Source organism: Dipteris shenzhenensis, chromosome 13, assembly GCF_047967505.1.
Source record: "Dipteris shenzhenensis isolate YYH24624 ecotype China chromosome 13, Dip_SZ_1.0, whole genome shotgun sequence".
NCBI lineage: Eukaryota > Viridiplantae > Streptophyta > Polypodiopsida > Gleicheniales > Dipteridaceae > Dipteris > Dipteris shenzhenensis.
In genome coordinates this window covers 14,563,492-14,579,106 of record NC_141608.1, presented here as the reverse complement: position 1 = coordinate 14,579,106, position 15,615 = coordinate 14,563,492, and the positions used below count along the sequence as shown (strand labels likewise).

Here is a 15,615-nt window from a genome sequence, read left to right as displayed (position 1 = left end):
GCTATGTTTGGAGATTGCCATGAAGGGGCAAAGACCTAGCCGCACACTAGCAGAGAGCTGCACCTATCTAGAAGTTCACCAAGACTAGCAGAGACCTACACCTATCTAGAAGGTCACCAAGACTCTCCATGCCTATTTATTTCCTTTTCATTGAAGGTAAGGAAAATGGTAGGTCACAAGATGATGGGTGTCTCTCATACCATCGTGGCTCCATGAAGCCCATAGCCAACATTTTTCCACCATCATGGCTCATACCATTCCAAGTATTGAGCTAAGGAGCCAGTAGCCCTCCTTATGATGCTGAGAAAGGTTAGTAGGCTCGATGGCAAGATGTTGTAGCCTTGGTAAGAAAAGTGCACATTATAGCTCTAGATATGCTCTGTGTTGAGAGATCACGCTCAACATCATGTGATCATATGTGCATAGCACCATCATGTGGTGATCATATGTGCATAGCACTAACCTAATCGAGTGCTATAAAGGAAAGGCTTAGATGACCTAACCCTAACCCTAACCCTAAATGGGTTTGTATATATTCTACATTTTTCAACTAAATCTAGTGTACAGTTAGTCATTTGTGGTGTGCTCTCTAGCTGTGCCCTCTCTCCTCATCTCCACTCTTCTCCTCTCCCCTCTTCATATTTTGTCATGGTATCAGAGCATGGTTCTGCCTTCTACGGAGGTGCCATCCATATTTGTGAGAGAGATAGAGATCGATCAATAGATTGAGAGATTGAGAGATTGAGATTAATTGAGTGAGCATCCTTTCATTTCGCTGATGAAAGAGATTTCTGTCATTTGAGAGATTTTCGTTCATGTGAGAGAGAGAGAGTGATATATGCTTCTTCATTTCTTGAGAGAATTCTCTTTGAGAGATTTTCGAGAGAGAGAGAGAGTCTTGCAACAAGAGAAAGGCTCAGTATAATGTTTGACTAGCTCTCTGGGAGTAGCTCCAAGCTGCCTATACTCAATCCAAAGACCTCCAAGCCATCTCACAGCCTCTAGCAACAGCAAGCTAAATGGCTCCCATCACGAGCCAACCTTTGCCATCGAGAATTACAAATGAACACTCCCCGGCTCTCGGTTGACTCTATCTTCACGACTACAGTGACCTACTATGCAGCGAGACATAAGCTCTATCAATGCTTTGCAACAACGACTCTTCCCTGTAGCAGTCAACTCCATAGTAGCACCCATGCTCCATAGCAATGAAGGCTCCATGGTCTTAGTTCAACTCCAAGCACTAGCCCCATCAAATGACACAAACGGCTTAGCAGCAGGCTTCACAATTGGCTCCTGCAGCTTTGCGATAGAGGCCACTCCATCGACAACTTCTACAACCTATAGATCCGGAGCACTAAAGCCTCCTACAACATTTGCAAGCAGTCGACTGCTCATAGCTCCTCCAACAAATACCCACAGCTCCAACAAATGCCCACACCTCTAGCAAACAACTCCTTCGACAACAGGCCCGAGTGCTTCCACATGCAAATCGTGCACCTAGCCTTTCCAACATCATCTCCATATCTCTCTGCTCTTCGAAAGTCAGCAAGACAGTCAGTGCTTCAATGCTCCTCAACTTACAGCAGCTATGCTCAGCAAACCCAAGAGCTCTACAACGAGCTCCTCAACGAGCGGCTCCGAGATGGCAACGCCTTCTGCAATGGAGATCCTCAACCTCACCCGTCACAGGCAACCAATCCAACAAGCTCATGAACCTTCAACAACCTCTGCTCCACCGGCCAAACAGTGAACTAGACGACAACCTCCCAAGCCCCACAGCCAAGAAGCTACTCCAAACAGCGAAGCTCCCGGCGGCTCACACATCTCCCTCGCAGCCAACGCTTTCATCGACAAGCCCTTGCAGCATAACAATGACCTGGAAAGCCTCCATCTCCAATGCTAGAGCTCACGGCCTACGTCTCCACCTATGGAGCTCTCTATGCACGACTCTAGCAAAGACGACAACTCAATCCCAGCACGTCAACGAGATAAAAATCAGCAGTGAAACGAAATCTTCTTAGATTCTGTCAAAATCTAGAAGATTCTAGTGAGGCTAACTCTGACAAGTGGTGCTCCACAAACCCTACAGGTGTGGATAAGGTTGGGTCAAATTGACTCAAGTAAGGTTACCCTTTTAGATAGAATTAATTGCCTTAAGTGACATGTGGCACGATAAGCTCACACACTTTAGTCAATCGTAACCAGGGTGCAGTTAAGTTTGGATAAGGTTGGTTACACCAACCCTTCAATCAGGTTACCCTTGGTTAGGTCACCACACTAAGATCTTGTCAACCAGCTGACATGTGGCATCCACATCATCATATGCCACATCACCAGCCTACCACCTCATTAGTCTAGCCAGTTGCCACATGGCAGTCCCTTGATGATAGACACTCTTACCCCCTGGCAAGCACACTCAGTCCACTGCATGTGAACACAAGTGCCACTTCACATAGTGCTCCACAGGCACTATCCCTTGCTAACCATAGTGCCACATCATCACTACATGTGACTCACAGTGCCACATCATCATTGTGCATTTTCACTCTTTTTTGCCCCTCCACATAGATCAAGCCGTATCTCTTGATCCAGGAGGAATTTGAGGGTGCCACAAAAAGGAGAAACAATTACTTTTTATGTTCTATGCGCTCATCACATCACATGTACATTTCTATGCAAGTATCACTCGCTTTTGAGCCTCATTGACAAATAACAGTCTTTAACCATACGACCCATTTTCCCACAGTAGTAGCATTCAACATTGTTGTTTGCATTTTGGGCTCTCTGCCATCCACCATGACCTCTTTGGCTCCCCCTGCCTCTAAAGTTACCACGTCCTCCTCCATAGGACTGGTTTTCTTGAATTTGTTGCATATTCTGGTTTTTGCCACAGCCTCCAGATCGTCGGCCTGCTCTACCTTTGCCTCTACCTCTTCCAACATTTGAGTAGAGGACACTTTCTTTTGAAGTTCCTCCTGAAGAAGATGCACCACCATTTCCCTGCTCTTCAGAAATTAGAAGAGCAATCAACTCCCCAAAATCAGGAAAATTCTCATGAACGGCAATGGATGTCTGGAACTATGCATAATCCTTTCCCAGACCATTCAAGGTCATAGAAACTAAATCATCATCTTCCATTGGTGACCCAATAGAAGCAAGTGCATCTGCAATCTTCTTCACCTTCATGTGATAGTCATTGATGCTCATATTTTCTCTCTGCACATTATGCAACTCTTGCTTGAGTCACATTTTCCTGGCTTGCGTATTTGTGCTATACATTTTTGTCAAAGTATCCCACGCCTCCTTCGGCGTGCTTACATCCACAATCATAGAATCTGAAATACTAATAGACAGCCAGTACATAACTTTTCTGGCTCTCTCATGCCAGTCTTTAAATGCCTGCAACTCCTGTTGATTGGGAACATTAGGAATAACTGGTTCTTGTTTACCTCCAGTAATGAACTCCCAATAGCCTTTTCCCTTAAGGAAATTCGTCATTCGAAAATTCCATGCTTGGAAGTTGTTCTTGTCAAGCTTTTCAGTGACTATCTATGAAAGAGCATCAGACACCATTACAGAACATTGCAAAAATATTCTATCATTGCAAAAAACACAACTTCTACCTCACAAGGTCAAATCTGCAAAATTGACGAAAGTGGTATTTGACCACACAATCACTTCCTAGTGACGATTTTGCATCAACAGGCAATAAGAATGATTCTGTCACTCCCAATATGTCTGCGCACAGGCATACGATGCAATTTCTGCGACAACTTTTTATCGACCTACAGAACAGTGGTCACACGGCAAAAACAGGGCACTTTTCTGAGTGCCTATGGAAAACTTCTGCCACCAAAACGGGCCACGAAACGGCCTCGAATCAAAAAAATAATGTCACCATGGGCAAAATTGGCCTCTCGCCAAACCGTGAAGGGCATCCCAATCTGAGACAGTGCAGTCTTGCACTTTCTGGCTGTGCTACTTGTAGAGATTTGCTCCCAAACTCGAAAAAGGAAAGCAACATTGATCCTCTTACCAAGACACCGCAAACTTGGTTTGCTTTCTTGAGCTCCTTACCACGAACCGAGCTCAGATACCATGTGAAGAGAGTGGGAGAGAAGTAAGGAGTCTCACTTGCAGCTTTCTCACATACACAATGGGGGAATACACACAAAGGTGGAAGCTGAAAACAGTTTTCCTCTTCTTAGTTGTGAAAGCCAAAAGAACTCTCTAAGTACAAAAGGAATAGGTGAACCCTATATGTGGGTCTGAAACCAAACTCAGCTAACTAAGGTGGCATACTGAATGAGCCATTAACTAGAGTACATAAAGATAGCTGTCATCCAGCTATTATTCATGTGTGGTGTACCAACCGCATTTGCAGCTAACAAGTTGGTGACATAAATGCACAACAGTCACCCTGGAATATCACGAGTGGAGCTCGATATCTCAACACACCCCCCTCTCTCTCTTTTCTTCCCCTCCCCACTCCCTCTCTCTTCTCCCTCCCCTCTCTCTTCCCTTCACCCCTCCCCATTCCAATCCAAAAAACCAATTGGGCGGCCGTGGTCGCCAAGCTCCTCCGTAATATTTATTTATTTATTTTCATTTATTTTTTACGAAGGGGCTTGGCGGTCGTATATATATTGCGGAGGGGCTTGGCGACCCGCGCGGCTGCCAGAGCATGTATTTGTGAGCCCCCTCCCCTCTCCTTCCCTTCCTCACCCCTCCCCTCTCCTTCCCCTTCCCCCCCCCTCCCCTTCTCCCCTCTCCCTCCCCCTCCCCTTCCCTTCCTCACTCATCTCCCTTTCCCTCCCCCATTCCCCCCTCCCCTTCCTCCCTCCCCCTCCTCTCCCCTTCCCTCTTCCTTACCCTACCCTTCCCTTCCCTTCCCCTCTACCTCCCCTCCCCTCCCCTTCCCCCTTCCTCCCCTCCCCCTTCTCTCTCTCTCTCTCTCTCTCTCTCTCTCTCTCCCTCCTCTTCCCTTCCCTTTCTCCTTCCCATCCCATCCCTTCCCCCTCTCCTTCCATTCCACCTTCCTTTTCCTCTCTTTCTTACCTGAGGCTCCCTCCCTTTCTCCCTTTCCCTTTCCCTCCCCTCCATCAATAGTCGTCGCAGCATGAATCCCACACCGACATGGATCAACTAAAAGCCCTACGGTCATGCCCATGCCACATGGACAAGTGCAATGCACTAGTCCCACCATATGTATCAATGGCCTTCCATCGACGAACCAAGGACATTTACATTCCATGCATGCATGTGTAGCATTGTGTGTGACTCCATATCTACCGGATTTTAGAGTTTTTAAACTCTCAAAAGGTGTTTGTTAATACTGTTATGATATCTTGAAGATTTTAGACGACTCTTATGGGAAATTAATGTTATGCATGGGCCATACATATATACATATGTGCATCCATGCATGCATGCATGCATACATATAATTTTTTCATACATTTAAATTACTTTTATTAATTTAAATATAATTAAACTATCTTTTTTTAAATTATTAATTTAAATTGCTATTAAGTGCAACATTATAGAGAGATATTCTAAAATTTATTATGTGGAAATGACAATGCCAAAAAGTAAAATTTTGATTCTCGAACAACATTTTCATAAAGTAAACTTTCCATTTGGGAAGGAGTTTTAGGATTAGTCCAAATGTAGACATATGAGTCCAAAAATAATGAAATAAGTGTTTACTTAAGACTAGGCTTAGTTATTGGTGCCTAGCAAACCCCTAACAAAGCAACTTGGATGGATGCTCACCACGCAAATCAAAACAAGAAATAAATGCAAAATCATATTGTCTCAAAATGAACTTTTCATTTGGAAAGGATTATTGGGCTCCATTCAAAAATAAAGAAAAAGTGCAAAATTACTAAAATGGGTGTTATTAGCCTTTTAACACTATTTTAAATAACATTGATTAAGAGGTACCTTGACTTCCTGAAATCCATGTGTCCTTTGCAAAAAACCATCTTAGAAAATACAACCCTCCCCTTTTAGAATTTTCAAATTTTAACTATTTGAAATAGAATCTCATTTGTAGTCTGATCACCCAAATAGGATTTTCCTCTCATCCTCTACCCCACTAGTATCTTTGTGAGGAATTAATTGGCTCTATTGAAGTTGTCGTTTGTCATAAGTGGACACAAAGCATCCCTTGGAATTCTCCCTTGAATCCTTTAAACTCTATTCTTGTATTTAGAATGTGTAATAGCCTCCTCAAATCAAATTATTTCGCTCTTCTCTTTTGTATGGGTTCTTTGAAACAAAACATATTCCTCAAGGGGTACATATTCCTACAAAACAAACACTTAGTTTTTTCTCTACTTTGTTCACACTTTTATGAGCGAAATAACATGAATTTTGATACTACCAAGAGGAAAAGTTTTATCTTTCATCACACATTGAGCATATGTTTGTATGAGATCAACAAGATGAACTTGATGCACCTTCATCCTTGATCTTGTGAGATATTTGATATGCCCTCTTCCTTATCCATAAACCCAATTCTAAAAGTGGTCTTACTCTAATAATAAGTGAAAAGATGCAAAACTTGGTCTCGTTTTTTAAAAAATATGTCACATGACAACTTTCGTCAATAGATCAAGAACCTCATATTTATGGTTCTTTAGTATTCGACACAAACTATTGTATGCAGTAGACACGCCAAGAAAATGTTCATATGCTTCGGCACGTGTCACATTCAAGCTACCTCATAAAAGAGCAACCACATGCACTCCACGGTGAGGGGTGAACAATGGTAAGGAAGTTTGAAGGCATGGCCACATGGATTGACGAACACGTTTGGATGCACCACTCATGGAACGAAAGTGCGTTCTACGGTTCAATTTCCAGCCATGGACAAAACTGGTGGTGCTGCAATCTCTCCAAGCAACATGTGATCTAGAAAAAGGTACCATGGAACAAGCAGCTGTTTTCTGGGGGTGTTTACCCCCTGAGCTTGCATGCATGTGACCGGGCTCTAAGTCCTTTTGACCAGTGGAAGAATTGAGGAAAGTGTCCAACTCTTGTAAGAAGGGCAGAAGTCTTTGAGCTTCTGCCGTGTGTAGAAAGAAGATATGCTCCTCATTTTGAGACATGAAGAGCTTTGCCTCCTTTCCTGCTTTCTTCAAAGCCTCGTAGTAGGCAAATCCTCTTTCCTTCAGCACATCCTCGCTCGCCACCGTTACCAGCGCCCGAGGTAAGTTAGCTGCTACCAACGACGGCGCATCTGCAGCCAGCGGATTGCTGAATGGATGATCCCTGCTCGCTCCCACCGGCAGACAGAAACTCCAACACTGCTCAATAAACTCCTTCAAGGGACTGCGCCATTCGGAGTCCGTTGGCATCTCGCTCGAGAAGAAAGGATGAATGAGGATCATCCCTTGCAGACGAAGGCGCTCCCAGGTCTGTTCCCCTGCTCGGAGCGCCACATGATGGGAGAGGTTAGCTCCGGCGCTGTCGCCGCCCAGAAAACACTTGGAGAAATCCGCATGGTCGTACAGCCAGGGCTCGATGAGCTCCGCCGCGTCACTTCTTGCAGCCGCAGATCCGCGGGCCTGGAGCTCTGCCTGCTTATGGAGCCAGAGGAGGGCATCGAAGCCATCGTCGTAAGCGGCAGGAAGAAGATGTTCGGGAGCGAGGCGATAGTCGACGGATAAGATGAGGGTGTTGGTATGGGCAGCGAGGTTGGAGAGGAAGGTATTGTAATGAGGACGGGAGGTGCTACTGAGGCAGAAGCAACCGCCATGGAAGTAAACGAGGACGGGGAGTTTGGAGGAGGAGCGGGGGAGGTAGAGGCGAGCAGAGGTGGCGAAGGTGTGGTTGAGGATGAGGTCTTTGGTGGCAACAGGAGCACCATCATCAAAAGAAGGGTTGGGAGGAAGATTGGGAGGCTGATGAGGAGATCTGAGGAAAGAGCCATCGCTGAAGACGGCAAGCTCTTTGTATTCGAAAATGGTGGTTGGCTTGCATCCTTGTTCTAGAGAAGAATCCATTGATGAAAGAAGAAGAGCGATACAATGAGACTAGCTTCTCACGAAGGAATTAAGTATAACCTTTCAACATTGAAGGCTCGTTCAAAGTCTTTCTCCACGTGAACATTCGACCCCTCCCTTCTTCAATCCAGCCCCCATTTTCCAATCTCCCACGTTGAGTTCATGGACATCTTTTGAATTTTGCTCACAAGGAAGACTCCTTTCATTCAATAGACCCTAGCTAGACACACGCGTCGTGCTCAATTGCTGAAAATGGATTCCATGGAATGGAAAATGGGTTCCGCAGAGTGGAAATACTCTTTCTTGGGTAAAGGCACGAACAAGGAAGCCCAAACACAGAAGAAAATGCAAGCATTAAGAAATCATTTGTCGAGTAAATAATTATTCACGATTCGCCGTCCCTCTATATCCTCATGTAGGAGTTCACAATCATGTTCGACTAATATCTTATGTACTAGATGTCTTCCAAGTTGAAAGAGCTCGCTCCATGTCGTATTAGTAATGCATGAGACTAAGATCTTTCGATTTGTAATTTTAAAGTTAATGACATGAGAGAAAAATATACATTTACATCAAAGGCTCATACATCAAAGTTTCTAATATATCATATCATGGATGCAACTCATTGACCCTCTTTAAAGTTCTTCAGAATTTTGCAATAACTACGATTCAACTTTTATCTAGTAAGGACCATAGCGATATCAAATCCATTTGTATAAAGGACCATAGCAATATCAAATCCATTTGTATAAAGTAAGCCTATCTGAAATAGTTCATCATATTCATACACCTTGCTTGAATCTTACATACCGCATCCCTAGGACATTCACTATGTAAAAGCCCCATATAGCACGTGCACTCAAGGGGAATGTCGTGTATGAATGCCTCAGATAGTTGTTTCCCAAGTCAATCCTTATTTACCACTATCATAATCCCATATCCATGAAAGTTGAACCATATATGGCAAGGCAAATGGATGTGAATCCTTGAACACACTTGTCATGGATGATGTTTTCAAGTTAGTTTTGTTAAGAAGCTAAACGGGAAGTAGCAAGCTAAGGGTGTCCACTTTTTGTTCACTCCCCAATCCTTAGGAGGTGGAAAAACAAGCTTTTTAGCACACAAAAATGCAAATCTCACCTACTTCCCTATGGATCTAGTCTTTGAAGTCTTCTGACACAACATCACACTTGCTATTGTGCACACAATCGTATAGTCTGATCGAAAATTCGATGCACACACAAAAAATTTCTTTGTGTCACACGGCATGGTTCCAGGGTGGTCACACGTTTGTCACGAATAGAGAGTGTCATATTAAATTCTAAATTTCTCACTCATTTTAGATTAAATGTTATTGAAACTTTGTAAGTGGTCTCTTTGCATTATGTAGAGCTTAACTTGATTTATTGGTAATTTTTTGAATGATTTATCTAATTATAAATAATTATTTATAATAAATAAAGTCATAAAATACATGCATTTTAGTAGCACACCACATTTTTTTAGTATTTTGAATAATTAAGCAAATCCAATTGGGTGGAAGGTTAGTAGGCACATAAGGGTGTGTGGTTGAATCATCAAATCCCAAATCAAACGGTTAGATTTAGGAAGATTGAAGTTTAATTTTTACTTTTACTCCTTAGAGGATCAACAAAGAATATTAAAAATAAATCTAGTAATTCTCAAACATGACCAAACATTTCAAAAATGTCAATATTTTTAGTCCTCTGCATGATGAATAAGAGGAAAAAATTTTGGTTAAATTTGAGTAAGGGAAATGTACGATATGGCCTCCAACAGTGAAATCTCCCTTTTGTGGGGGAAAAAGGGCCACCCAAGCCTACTACCGAGACAAGGTAGGCTTGGTATTAGGCTTGGTGAGGTAGGCTAGGAGCATCACCGACCCTAGTGGCAAGCCTTTGGAGTGTGCATGCTGCCCATGCAGAAGGCTGAGTCATCAAAACCATGCCACGTTGTTAGACCACGTGGTGCCATGTCATCAAGGAGATGTGACATCACTCCTTGCCATGTCACCTTACATTGCCACATGTGCTGCCACATGTGCCACCTCATCATTCCACATCATGAGCCATGTCATCACACCTTGCCACCTTGGCATACCTCCTCAACCTTGCCACGTCACCAATCCCTCCACCTCAATTTGCCATGTCAATCTACCACCTCATGAATGCCAACTCATCATGCCACATCACCTTTCAATGTCATGGAAGAGACTATATTACCACATCATGACCATGCATGGTGCCACATCAGCCAGATGTATACACATGACGATGTGCGAGGCATAGAATACCTCGATTGAGGTATATGACCTGCGTGAGGCATACAATACCTCGATCGAGGTATATGACCGAGGATGACCGAGGGATACCTCGATCGAGGTTTATACATGCGTAATGCATTGAATACCTCGATCGAGGTATATGGTCTGATCGAGGTATATGATCTGTGCATAGCATACCTCGATCGAGGTATTTGAAGGTACAAAACTTAGCCAATTAGTTTCAATCTTAGCACCAAAACTTAGCCAATTAGTTTCAATCTTAGCACCTCTCCACCAATAATAATGAAGAGCAATCTAAGAGCAATCTAGTGGATGAGTTTAGGCTCTCTATAAGACACCACGTTTTGGTTCATTTCACCCATTCTTAGCCATTCTTGCCTCCTCATCACTTTGTCACACCTTCCATCCTACTTTCATTGAGAATGGGTTCTCAAAGCCGTAGAGCTAGTAGACGTGAAAGATGTAGGAACCCCCCCCCCCCAAATCTCATTGACCAGGAGCGCAAGCGGAAGCCTCGTGAGCGCAAGAGAGCCTCTAGAGCTCGAGCTCGTGCTGCCACCACTGATCCCACCTCCAGCTCTACCTCTACATCCCACCTCCACCCCCACCCCCACCCCCACCCCCACCCCCACCCCCACCTCCATTGTCCCCCCATCCTCATCCGCTCCCCTACCTCTAGCCTCCGCCCTTCCCCTAGCCACCTACATTTTGGCCTCCACCTCTACCTCTTCCCCCTCCACCCTCCCCCCTCCCCCTCCCCCTCCCCCTCCCCCTCCCCCCGCTGCGCTTGGCGCCTCCCTTCTCCCGTCCACCCTACCATCTCCCATTGATCCCCTTGCCCCACCTTGCAGCAGCAGTGTTGCTTCACGACGTGACTTGCCGAAGTCCACTATTCGTCGTCGTACTAGCAAGATTGTGCAGTCTTTTTTTTGTGACCTCATGCCAGCTTCGCAGTCAAGTCTCTTCTCACGTCCTTGATTGATCACCCTGACTTGGTAGAGTGTAGGAGGCTTGCTGGTCTTGGTGCACATAGAGATAGGGTTGTATCTAGCGAGGTCCTTAGCAGTGTTCGACGTTCCTATGCTTCTATTAAGCATAGGAACTCCAGTGATGCCTTGGTAGCACATCGTGCTATTGTGGCTGCCATTAGTAGACCTCATATGATAGGCCATGTGCATACCGCTTCACGTCTTCTTCAGATTGCACCGCGCACATTGCGAGCAGGCATCATTAGGAGGCAGAGTCTAGAGGATAGTGAGACTGATGCTCTTTGGGCTTCGAGTGGTCGTGCACCTCGCAGCGATCGATTGTTGGATGATTCCACTAGGTCCTTCATACAACAGTTTTGGGAGGAGCATTGCAGAGCATCCCCAGTGTTCAAGAAGGCATTGCAGAAGAGGGTGTCACGCGGTGTGTACAGTGAGCATGGTGCATGTTTTTTGGAGTGTACCCAGACTGAGTTATACACTCAGTTTGTAGAGGCGCACCCGGAGTTCAAGATTGGGCAGAGGTCATTTGAGCGATGCAGGCCATGGTTTGTGCGATGTTCTCAAGAGCGTGATGTCCACATGCTGTTGTCGCTACCATGTGGATTTTGGATTGATGTATGACGTATTCCGTTCCCTTGATGGTCATAGGGGAGTGGTTCCTACTAGCCCTCGCGACTTCATTCATTCCATATTGTGTACACGAGATGGTGATGCTTTATTCCACTCCCTTGATTGTGTGGAAGGCACGTGTACTTTGTGTGGTGACTTTGCTAGAGTGCCATGAGTTGCACTAGATACTTGTGATGTGCAGATGGTTCGTTGGTAGTAGTATGAGTACTGTACCTTGACATTAGATGGTGGTGCACAGTCGAGGAGGTTGCAGCTTGTGGGGAAGGAGACACCACGTGTTGTATTCATTGATACTTTTCGAGGGAAGCTGTACCGCTACATACGCCACTCGCACACTGCGAAATGGGAGGATCGTCAGTTCCGTGCATGTTTGAGGACATTTCCTACAGGGGTGGTTGTCTCAGTGGTGGACTTTGCAGAGAATTACACCTTTGCACCACAGCATGAGATCCAATCGGAGTATTATTTCTCCGAATAGGTGACATGTGATTGAGTATTGAATTTTCCCCGCCTCATTATATTGAATTATTTCAATAGTCATATTTTTTTTCAATGGCATATTGCAGGTTGCTATATTTGTGCACATTAGCTATCGTCATGCACAGGCTCATGTGGATGGCATTGATAGCACCATGGACTCACGCGTCATTGTGCGAGAGTATCACTTCTACATTAGTGATGATCGATCGTATGATGCCCATTTTGTGCAGCATTGCTTCACTTTGCATGATAGTTTCTTGAGGGATCATGGTGTCACATGGTAGCGGCGCTGGATCTGGTCAGACGGCTGCGGTGGTCAGTTCAAATCCGCTAGACAGTTTTATTGGTTCTGCAGATGGCACCGTGAGACAGGCATTCCGATCACATGGAGCTACTTCGAGACAGGGCACGATAAGGGAGAGCACGATGGTGCAAGTGCTTGCGTGAAGCGTGCTTTGCGTTGATACCAGTTGCGTCACAGTGCCGATCGCTTCAAGGATGCACATGATGTGGTGCGGTGGTGCAGCCAGCACTTATCCACTAGTGCTATCTCCTCCTTTCAGTCGCGTGACGATAGGGTGGTGAGCCGGTATTTTTGGTGCGTGGACATTGGGAGTCTTGATCGGTCTAGGCCTTTTGATTGTCGTTCTGTGCCTGGCACTCTTGATTTCCATTCCATTAGGAGCGTAGGTGAGTCTCACCCCGCGATCTTTTCTCGACGGTTTGCATGTTTTTGCTCTGCATGCATTGATGATGATTGGGGAGGGTGCTCCATGATACCATGGGCCGATCCATGGGTACGGCGAGTGCTTTCTCCCTTCCAGCCTTGGGAGGAGGTACATGATGATCAGGATGTGGGATTCAGTTCCTCTAGAGATTATGACCAGCTTACATATATTTTGTGTATTGGTGATATCTTCACGGTTATTGCTTCAAAGGGCAATGAGGAGGGTGTGGATTATTACTTGTTGCGATGCTCTATGCTGAAGAGTGTGCTGAATGAGGATACAGTGGATGGGCATGGGATGCACTTCAATGCTCATAGCATGATCGTAGGTGGCCACTATTTTCAGCAGATACAGAGGCGTGGTCGCTATATTGAGTTCCAGGAGTACATGGCGGATCAGGAGGCATACATGTATTCTCATCTTGTTGTTGGGATCAAGATTACTTTGAGTCGTGTTCGCACTCGCAAGGCGACGTCCACTCCACGATGGCGCCTTGCAGTGGCGGATCACGAGAGCATACTTGCAACTATTGGCATGAGAGCTGATCCTGAGGAGTAGCACATTACATATCATATTTTTTGGGATCATCAGTTGATCAGATTGATTTTTATTGGGTATCACTAGTTGATTACACTTTTTTGTATTCGATATGTATAGGCTCACTGTGTGACCGTACCATTGTAATTTTCATGGACTCATATTTTGTATTTCACTATGATGGCTGTATACATGTTCATACACATCATTGTATTAGATTCTATTTTATACATGATGTCCGATGTCTTCTCAATGGGATTTGTTGTGTTTGTAAAACAAAAAATTGTTTATTAGTAGTAATGTTGTAATTTGTTTTGTGCTTTAGGACATTTTAAAAACGTGACTAAGAAAATTCACGCACGTACTAATGAAATACGCGTGTGGACTTACTTGTTGGGGATGAAACTTCGCACGACGACTCTTAGGCCACCCTAGACATACATCCACGCGAGATTTGGTCTGAACTGATTTGGTATGCGCCACGTGGAAGGTACAATGCGTACATTTTTACAATCCCTACTAGCACGACTGCGGCAAAGGTATGGCGCACGTACTAACAAAATACGTGTGTGGACTTATCTGTTGGGAATGAAACTTCGCATGACTCTTAGGCCACCCTAGACATACATCCACGCAAGATTTGGTCTCCAACTGATTTGGTATGCGCCACGTGGAAGGTATAATGCGTACATTTTTACAATCCCTACTAGCATGACTACGTGTGAAAAATGGCGCACGTACTAACGAAATATGCATGTGGACTTATCTCTTGGAGATTAAACTTTGCACGGCTCTTAGGCTACCGTAGACGTACATCCACGCAAGATTTGGTGCCCAACTGATTTAGTATGCGCCACGTGGAAGGACAAATGCGTACATTTTTACAATCCCTACTAGCACGACTATGTATGAAAAATGGCGCACGTACTAATGAAATACGCACGTGGACTTATCTGTTCGGGATGAAACTTCACACGGCTCTTAGGCTACCCTAGACGTACATCCACACAAGATTTGGTCTCCAACTGATTTGGTTTGCGCCACGTGGAAGGACAAATGCATACATTTTTACAATCCCTACTAGCACGACTACGTGTGAAAAATGGCGCACGTACTAACGAAATATGCATGTGGACTTATCTGTTGGAGATTAAACTTTGCACGGCTCTTAGGCTACCGTAGACGTACATCCACGCAAGATTTGGTGCCCAACTGATTTGGTATGCGCCACGTGGAAGGATAAATGCGTACATTTTTACAATCTCTACTAGCACGACTATGTATGAAAAATGGCGCACGTACTAATGAAATACGCACGTGGACTTATCTGTTGGGGATGAAACTTCACACAGCTCTTAGGCTACCCTAGACGTACATCCACGCAAGATTTGGTCTCCAACTGATTTGGTATGCGCCACGTGGAAGGTATAATGTGTACATTTTTACAATCCCTACTAGCACGACTAAACCCTAAACCCTAAACCTTGAACCCTAAATCCTAAACCCTGTTGCGGATGAAACTTCACACGGCTCTTAGGCTACATCCACACAAGATTTGGTCTCCAACTGATTTGGTTTGCGCCACGTAGAAGGTATAATGGGTACATTTTTACAATCCCTACTAGCACGACTAAACCCTAAACCCTAAACCCTGAACCCTAAATCCTAAACCCTGTTGGGGATGAAACTTCACACGGCTGTTAGGCTCCCTAGACGTACATCCACGTAAGATTTAGTCTCCAACTGATTTGGTATGCGCCATGTGGAAGGTATAATGCGTACATTTTTATAATCCCTACTAGCACGACTAAACCCTAAACCCTAAACCCTGAACCCTAAATCCTAAACCCTGTTGGGGATGAAACTTCACATGGCTCTTAGGCTACCCTAGACGTACATCCACGCAAGATTTGGTCTCCAACTGATTTGGT

The 15,615-nt window shown here is 44.8% G+C and overlaps 1 protein-coding gene across 1 annotated transcript; it reads right to left on the bottom strand.

Annotated features, from left to right (window-relative positions):
- Positions 1-6,470: 6,470 nt before the first annotated feature.
- Positions 6,471-8,024, bottom strand: LOC147895068 (putative carboxylesterase 2). The gene has a single exon (XM_087383304.1). The coding sequence runs from the start codon at positions 8,013-8,015 to the stop codon at positions 6,732-6,734; it is 1,284 nt and encodes a 427-aa protein (XP_087239430.1). The 5' UTR covers positions 8,016-8,024; the 3' UTR covers positions 6,471-6,731.
- Between the last annotated feature and the right edge of the window lie 7,591 nt (positions 8,025-15,615).

What these genes read in the sequence shown, in the direction of transcription:
- LOC147895068 (XM_087383304.1), bottom strand. Translation starts at nt 8,015, where the DNA reads ATGGATTCTTCTCTAGAACAAGGATGCAAGCCAACCACCATTTTCGAA.